The sequence below is a fragment of the Diadema antillarum genome, unplaced genomic scaffold (assembly GCF_040938485.1).
Source record: "Diadema antillarum isolate AM-2024a unplaced genomic scaffold, OU_Dant_1.0 seq00000897_RagTag, whole genome shotgun sequence".
NCBI lineage: Eukaryota > Metazoa > Echinodermata > Echinoidea > Diadematoida > Diadematidae > Diadema > Diadema antillarum.
This window is the reverse complement of record NW_027271758.1, coordinates 535,001-544,222: the sequence shown is the minus strand read 5'-3', so window position 1 is coordinate 544,222 and position 9,222 is coordinate 535,001. Positions and strand designations below refer to the sequence as shown.

Sequence of the window (9,222 nt, the reverse complement as noted above, 5' to 3'; positions counted from 1 at the left end):
ACGTCTTCGAAATCCCTCGACATTCCAAAGATTCTCTTCACTTTATAAAGCTCTCAGCAAAGAGCCCTCGGAAAGTCTTTGGAATTGGTACTTAACACACTAACCGTACACTTCTATCCCCATCCCTTCCCTCATTAACTCCCACAAAATATACATCGCGATCATATTTTCAAAGCCTCCTTGCGGACCCTGTATGATTTGCCTTATTTCCTGAAGTATCAAACTCTTTCTTCCCGAATTAACAAGAAAGATGAAAGCAGGATAGTGAGCATTAGAAAGGCCTCTCCCTAGCGATAATGAGGTACGATAAGCTCGTATTCAATTAAAATGTTCACTCATACTATATTGGATCTATCAGTAGAATGCCATGTGAGCACTCGGATAGTCGCAGAGGAATCAATATGAAAATTAATGGTTGCAGATCAATAAATTCCATTCCAACATAAGGGTAAAGTATGATACAAAGCATACGCATGACAAGTACTTCTGTAGCGATTTGCAAGGAATACGTTTGGTACATGGCGAATTACACAGTATACACGTATAAATAACAAAATGTGCATACAAAAGAACTGAATAATAAGAGAAACAATGTACATATTGGAAGATTGACAGAGATAAATGATGATGAAAAAGGAGATATCTACTCGAAAGCAGAGCTTGTAAAACGCAAATTATTCAATATGTATCTCATAGAATGAATACTACAATGTATGTATGTATGTATGTATATATATATATATATATATATATATATATATATATATATATCACTCCTAACAGCAGCTTGGTCTTTGCATGTCGCATAGAGAAAACTTTGATCAGGTGTAGGCATTTGGTAAAGGCAGTGGTTAATTGCGTGTAAACATCACGATTTGGTCGTTGGATGACACAAAATAATCGCGTTATTGCTGAAGTCCCGTCTAGCCCCCTCCCCCCTCCTCCCCCCCCCCCCACCATACCTGCTCTCTCTCTCTCTCTCTCCGGCATCCCTCCACCGGCCCGTGGCAAATATTTCACTTTTCCATTAAAGGAATTAATCCTCTCGGCACGACCTGGCTTCGGCGGGGATTTTGATCCAGGTTCGTCTTTTGACAGAAATCTTAACATAATGCGCTGTGCAGGAATTCCTGCCTCCTTTTTCTGCCGACGTTTCTATCTTGTGACGAACGGATATTAATAGCTTTCCGTCAAACCATATTTTTCCCCTATGTGATAGTAGTAAAGTGGACGCGGGCAGTAAGATTGATTTCAAACGAGAGGGGGGGGGGGGAGATGAGTTGAGCAGGGAAACGGTGACGAATGACCGTAAGTGCTGTCGTGTCAGGCCAGTTGATTGCTCTTCGTTCCGGATGCGCTATAACATGTACTACGAACGTGATGTCATGCGATTTCGCACTCGGCGAGATGATACGTGCATTGCTTCACATGGCGGTTTCCAGTTCTGTAGAAGTGGAAAGACCTTTTTAATATATATCATGTACATTGCAATTTCCTCTGGGATGAGTGTTGTAAATGATGGCTTTGCTCCAACAATAGAAGTCCCTCTTTTATTTCTCCTCTTCTTTCGTGCTATCTCTATAGCGTAGACTGCGTGACAATATTTCGGTTCCAAATACGAGGTCTTAATGGTTTTCTTGTCGTTTCCACCCGCCTCTCCCCCCCCCCCCCTTACATTCGTTTACAATGCAGGTTACCATGCGCGAGAATCATGCGGGGGAAAAAAGGCTCCTCAAAAGTTAATAATTGACTAGATTTGAATCTTCTAAGTATGAGTCCATGCTATGAAAAAAAAAACCCGAAAAACTCTCAAAAAACGTGTGTAACACATGTATTCGTCACCCACAAGTCACACAGCGCATTAGTCATACAGCTCACGAGTCATAGTCCTAGGCAAAGAAGGCCCATGAGTCTGACACTAAGCAAAGAAGGCCCACAAGACCGACACATTAATCCCGTGACGTAATGTCGAACTCGTGGGCCCTTAGCCCATTGAGGATGAGTCCCGAGTATACTCGGGCAGGTGTCTATGGGAAATGTGTGTTGTAGCAAATTCAAACCGTCCTCAACGGGTTAGTTGCCTGGTGCCGGACTCATGGGTCTTGTTTTCCTAGTTTCGGACTCTTGGGCCTTGTTATTCTATTGTAGAACGCATGGGTATTATCTGCATAGTGTCGACCTCATGGGATTACTGTGTTTCGTGGGTTGTATGCCTCATGGTCCTTCTTCCGTTGTTGAACTTTTGAACTGTCATGACTCGTGGGTGTCGGTAGTGTGGGGATGACCCCCTCCCCCCCCCCCCAAAAAAAAACAACAACAACAACAACAACAACAACAACTCTCTCTCACACTCACACACAAACACACACACACAAACAAACAACAGACAAAATAAACACCAACTCCGTGTTAACGAGTCTTCAGCTTGCAAGATTTCAACAAGTGCATAAATTTGATTCACATACATAGTGTATGCTAACGACATATTTATCCCGTTATTAGGTCCACAATCGAATATCAAACAAATTACACGGAATATACTAATACAAAAACAACAACAAAAACATCATAATTTATGTCACTATTTCCTTTCTTTTTACCTATCTGTCTGCAGCTACGTTCACGTACCGCCTGAACGACACGGAGCACGGAGAGCAGGTCGAGGACGACACCGTCATCGTCCACTACGAAGACGGCCATTGGAGCGCGCCGTACTTCGACTGCGGCGGCGGCAACATCTGGATGATGACCTACACTGTGCCCTTCTTGGGTCGCATGCCCAACGGAACGTACTACTTCAAGTAAGTCATTTCCCTGTTAACTACTGGGATATAAAAGAAGGAGAAGGTGAGAATGTTGTTAACCCTTTAATGTCTGCGGTAACTGAAGGAGATATGTGTCTGGGGATCATATTAGAATCAGGCAGGGAACTGGTTAAGCGATAGGTGCCGGAAATATCGATTTGGGGTCTCTATTCAAAGATCATATTCCCGTTCAAACGACATTGCTTCTTATCATTTTATTTGTTTGTTCGTTTGTACGTCTGTGTATGTGCGTCTGTGTGTGTGTGTGTGTTGTGGGGGTAGTAGTGACCCTCAATGGCTATGATAGGGAGGGTGAGATGGAAAGCCGGTAATGATCTCGAAAGCAGATTGGTCCGTTACAGGGGAAACGGCAAAAATAACGACTCAATCATCACGCAGAGTATTCGTTATTCCTCACGTCACGATCACTGCGTTACAGTCAGTGACAGTCCACTTGTGATATTTGGGGGGGGGGGTCTTCTTCTTCGTCTTCAGATGACGCAAGAAGCCTTTGAACATTTAGCTCTTATTTTAAGTACAGGAAGATTAGGATTTTGCAAAGGCGGATGCACATCTGTCATGCAGGTGAAACCCTTTTCTCCATCTTTTTGGTTCTCCCGTCTACCTAAGGCTAGAATGGAGAACAAAAGCCAAAAGTTCAAAATCTAGCTGACGACGATGCCTACAATGTACAAAACTGACCGGCAAACACAGCTGCCAATATGGTTGGAACATGCGAGGCGAAGATATTAGTGCAATACGAAGTAAATACTGACGCGGACACGATCCGGCTACATCCCGCTGCAAAGTAAATTGACTGCATTGGTCCCAACCTCTTTTTCTCTTTCTCGTTTTTTTCCTCCCCTCCCCCCACTCCCACCCCCAACATTGGACTTTTAATATCGTGAACCCAACTGACTGCTATAGTCGTTCCAACTTTTAAGGTTAATTCATGCCGAACATTGAGTGAAAATGATTGAAATTCTTGCCCATGCTACGTCGTCGCCCCGCGTTTCAAGTAGATCGATCAAAACCAGAATAAAAAGAAGTCGTCGCAATGATCCCAAAATGGAAAGAAAGAAAGGGACCGTCTTGTGTGCAAAACATGAAGCAGAGAAGAAAAAAAGAGAGAGGGGAAGATAGAAAAGAGCAAAAGTCCGATAAGGTAAAAGCACTATGGAACATTAAGGTGGCGTAATACAAACAAAATTAAAGTTTGCTGACTAAGCTGTACTACAATGTTCAATTGCCCGATGATCACTCATCAAGCTTGCAACAGAGTTTGAAATTTTTGCTTTTAAGATCAAGATATATCAGTTAACAAATATCTCAAGGCAGATAAACATTTTCCGAAATTCTAGCACTGCCCAGGCACAAGGTTGAGTATGGCAAATCTTCCCTAGCTTTCCTTGTTTTGTTCTGTTAAAAGATCAAAAGAAATATTTTGATAATCAAGCAATAACGTAGTTGAAGAGTTTCGAAAGGCTTGATGTTGCAAAATTGCCAACTCCAAATTCATACCTTAAAGATGCTGTTCACCATAGGGATTTAAAAAATGTTCGAGTTATCATATTTGATGTACACGTGTAGGTCAGTTGTATCACAAAACATCCTATGATATGTATAAGAAATCGCAATAAAGCCTAAAATATAAGGAGATATCAATATTGTTCTCAATAAACCATAACCGTAGAAGGTTTAATTTAGAAACAATTTCATTATAACTATTGTTCACATTTTGCATATTTAACAATACTTCGTCGCTTACTAAGTCACAATTTTGAACTATTTTGAAGCACTAAAGCTGGGTTTTTGTTTCATCTGCAAAATGGTAAATATTACATTTAAAAAGACCTTCTCCTTCTTCTTCTTCTTCTTCTTCTTCTTCTTCTTCTTCTTCTTCTTCTTCTTCTTCTTCTTCTTCTTCTTCTTCTTCTTCTCGTATGGCACAGTGTGCCTGGTTGATGGCATTATTTTGCCGACTATTGCTAGACACCTGAGGTGAACCACGAGAGGTTGGCATCGTTCACCTGTTTTTCTTGTGTGCATGGTGTGGGTAGGGTTATGCACCCTTTATTTTGCAATGAATGAATAAAGTTTGATCTTTTATGTGCATGGGTTGTGACTCTTTCACAAACGGCTGAAAAGCCATGTGAATGCTGCGAGGTGATGCTATCATCGCCTTTTCTAATTTGCTTATAATTACGACAAAATCATCCGTGAAAGCAGACACTGATGCATTTTACCCTAATACCAAATGACATTTATGACCCCCTCAGAAAACAAACAAACAAAATCACCATGAAACAACGTTGTTATTTTTTCAACTGGATACCGTTTATAGACCGCAGGTATAATAAGTAAGCCATCCAGATAAGTGAAGAGTTTAGAAACTTTTGAAATGCACACACAAAAAAAGGTTTACTATACCATAGATCTCATCTAGAAAGAGAAGACGAAGAAGGAGAAGGAAAAGAAGAATTCTAGACCTGTGGTTTTGGGTTTTTTGACCGCAAGTCGACTTCAAACATTGAAACAATTGCGACAAAATAATTCAACTCCAAAAATGTCCGAAATGTGGATCAAGGTGAGGGAACGCACTGACATAAGCTGTAAAAAAATCAAAATCCCACAGAGAAGAAAAGCAAATGAAACATGCATATAAGACATTTGCTCTGAATTCTTGCCATCGTCACGTGTTGTTGTGTGTCGAATGCGGCGCCCATTGCCCGGAAATCGTATTAGTCCCGCTTGATTAGCCTCGGTTCCAGTCGGCCACCTCGATTGTCGACTTTGCCACCTTGCCTGCTTTAATATGATGACTCTATTACTTCATACATGCCGCGCAGTCATTAACTACGCGGGCGAAACTAATGCAAATACAATTTTACGCTCCCCTGGATTCCGAAATTCTATAACGTATCCTAGATGAATTCCTTCGCCTCTCGTGAGCCCCCTCGCTATAACGTGCATATGATTTCCATGCAGGCTGAAGGCAATTTTCCCCACGTCACTTCCATATTCCGAACATGCCCGACAAAATGAATGTGAGGGGGGAAAATCCAATGATTATTCATGACCTTCGCAACGATAGGCTATTTTTGGAGGAGTAGTGCATAAAAACCACTTGTTAGTATCGCACTTTTGCAACGAGTTTCGCAGGGAGCGACACTTTCGTGTTACAATGTAACGAAAAAATGCTATACAGATGGTTTCTGAGTTTGCAAGCGAAAACTAGAAATTGCGCTTAGATATTAATGTACCGCATCTTTATGCAGAAAATTCTAGTATATGATGAAAAGGGGGAACCAATTATCAAAGTCGGAAATAGTATGTTTGCAAGTTGCAGATACACATCAATATATGAGAATACCAAGATGCCGGACAAAGTAACTTGATTTCTACAAGTGACCTTGAGCGACTTGGAGCGGAATGGCAGAGCGGAACAGTAGGCCTACTCATGCCAAAACATCGGCATTACGAGTTGCTTGATCTGGCGTTCTGAAGGAAGCATAATCTTTTATATAATGTTTTGGCGAGAAACTCGAAAGGATATTAAAAAAGTATGTCAATTCTGCCAGACACTTTCACCCATGTGGTGTGTGATTGTAAGCACTCGAAATAGTTATACGTATTTACAGAGAAGCGAGAGAATTGCAAGAAATGTTTTGATTTCCTACCAGCAAGCTGCCGGGTGATGTGAACTACGACAATCCACCACCAAACGCCGCGTTCATGACGTTCAGATAAAGTGTTTTCAAACCGGGAGCGATTTTCAAAAAAACAGGGCTCCTCCCATTCGAACGGCGAAGTTGATATTGCAATAACGGATGTTTTGATGCCGGCAGTTTTGAGAGGCAATGAGGCTTGTAATTCTTGCTGCAGTCCAAATACAGAAACAACCTCCTGATTATAGCAATCGGACGTTCAACTTTTCTAGTTCTTACAATAACTTCACTCGTCAGTTATGCACCCAGTCTCGCTCCCCGATTTCGAATTCCTCTTTGGAAAGAAAGAAGAGGAGAACATGGGCAGCTGAAGAGCTTCAAGCTGTCCGCCTCAAAATGAATGTTTTGGCTCGTAATGCTGAGATGCAATCTAGTGTCAGCCGTTCGTGGAGAAAACATGCATGGAAAGAGTGCATACAAAGCGTTCGGTTGTACATCCACGATGTCGCTCCGAGCAAGTCACCGACGCCGTAACACGCGGGGTCGCATTTGCCATGCTAATTGTCGAGAATTACCCGCGCTTAACTCCTAGTCATGTCTTGATTTCGTCACCCGAGGCAATATACTTCCTTTCCACTCACAGCGGGGACGATCAAGACGGAAGAGGGGATGGCAAAAGGGACAATGGAATGAAAGAAAGGGGGATGAGAAAAAGGCATTTGTGTGAACATTGACGCTTTGAAGGATCCGACACATTAGCGTCTCGCCTTTCCCGTGTCGGGTTACAGGGCGAGAGATTTCTTCCTGTATTGATTGTGCCGCAGCAGCAGCGATTTACGTTCCCGCCAAACCACTGTCGTCTGGCTTGTTTGAATTCCCTAAGGCGCTTCGATGACACTCCAGGATTTCAGAAGGAAGTAAACACAAGTCTTTGTTTCATCCGTTTAATAAATGGGCATGTTAGCCAAAGAAGCAACATGTGAAAACTCACACAAATAATTGCTCCCTCGCCTCGTCTTCTACTGACTTGTCATTCATCTTTTTTCATGCGTTATCGTCAACTTTAAAGTTCACGGTGCGCCCGATTTTTGCGTTGGGAGCAGTCATAGCTATAGTATTTCTGATCTCGATCCATATCATTCCTAAACAAATTCTCTGCCCAGAAAAAAAAAATGTTCCTAACGATGATGATTATGTATCCATCGAAAAACAACTGCTATTCGATGCGGTCGATGTTTTTGCGTTCATGTTGTTAGGCTGTCAGGAAGCGTGCTATCTATACAGGTGCGACAGCACACCCCAGCATTCCTCCGCTGTTCACTTTGAACGTACCCTACTGATGATTTGTTCGTTGTTGTTGTTCTGCTTCTGTTTTCACTTTGTGTATTCCTTTCCCTCCTATACTCTCTTTCTTAAAAACCTTGAAATATATGCATGTTTCCATTCCAACTTAAGTACCGCCGTCATAGACTAATAATGTTAAGACTCACTTTGTTTGCCATATTTTTCTGTTTTTGTTTCTACTTCGCCCCCACCACAGACAATAGATACATCTTCATGTCCAGAACATGCTATCCAGAATTAATTCATATTTATAATCGGAAATAGTGCTATTGTTTACGTACTCGATGGTCTGAAATAGAGCGGGGAATTTACTACCGTATGTCTTATTTTGGTGGCTTGCGCTACAAGTAATAGCCTAAGCAGTCTTGCACTAAGTTGTGCACTTATTTCTTTATTCAAAACTTGTTGGAATGATTGATGTTTGTTCCATTTTGTCGAAGTTCGAATGTCTTTTAACTTACTTTTAGGGTGACAGCTTTTAAGATTGTGCCTTTCTCTGTCGTGTATGAGTATGTGCTTTGTTTATTGGTCCGTGTGGTTGCATGTGATGTGTGCGTGGCAGGTATGACATAGTCGATGTCTTAAATGTCTCCCATCGTTACGCAGTTGACCTTGGCAGGATTTCTTTCCTCTCCAAAATCGAATGGAAATGGAGTGAAAAGCACTCAAAAGCCAGAAGAACTATTTCTCATAATTCAACCAATCTACGACATCGGAATAGTGGTGGATTGGGGGGGGGGGGGGTTGTACAGTAGGTGGATATAGGCACGTGCGTCGTGGCAGAGAGGAAAGGGGAGTTGAAGAGGCGGCCACATACGATCGATTGCCCCCCTAAAATTAGCATGTTAAGGAAGATAACGTGATGGAGAACACAAAGAACAAGTAATGGGAGAATGTCTCTGCCTGATTCCGATCGGCACCTATTGATCGATAGCGCGTCGGCCTCCTGAACGCGCGATGCTGGAAAGGCGACGCCAACGTCGGCGCGTTCACACAACGACCTCCATTTCTTTCTATGTTCTCTTCTTCTTTCTTTATCTTTCGTGTAAACATAAATGGGACTGCTATCACGGAGAGAGAGAGAGAAAGGAGAAAAAAAAAAAAGGAATCCGGAGACTTATCGACGGGGACTGCTTTTGGTGTACGCGCGTCGTCAGTTTGTAAGGACAGGTGGATTTGCTGATTACTGCGTAAAACAGGCAGTGCTCCTCATCCCGGCATTTGCGGTTCGGGAGTGAGTGTTTTGCGGTGCCAACCACCTGCTCCCCCTGCAGACGACTCAGTACAGCCTGTATCAACACGGCAGCAATCCAGCCCCTAGATAATTGAGCCAGGCGAAAGAACTTCATCCGTAAGTGATTTTGACAATGAAAATGTGTTATCACCACACGACAAGCAGTATCGCA

At 42.4% G+C, this 9,222-nt stretch overlaps 1 protein-coding gene across 1 annotated transcript in view; it reads left to right on the top strand.

Moving 5' to 3' along the window:
* Positions 1-2,637: 2,637 nt before the first annotated feature.
* Positions 2,638-9,222, top strand: part of LOC139741026 (probable G-protein coupled receptor CG31760) — a 139,150-nt gene continuing 132,565 nt past the window's right edge. Inside the window, exon 1 of the mRNA XM_071651615.1 lies at positions 2,638-2,801. Within this exon, the coding sequence (XP_071507716.1) occupies positions 2,743-2,801 (59 nt within the window). The 5' untranslated portion in view covers positions 2,638-2,742. The remainder of the gene's footprint in view (positions 2,802-9,222) is intronic.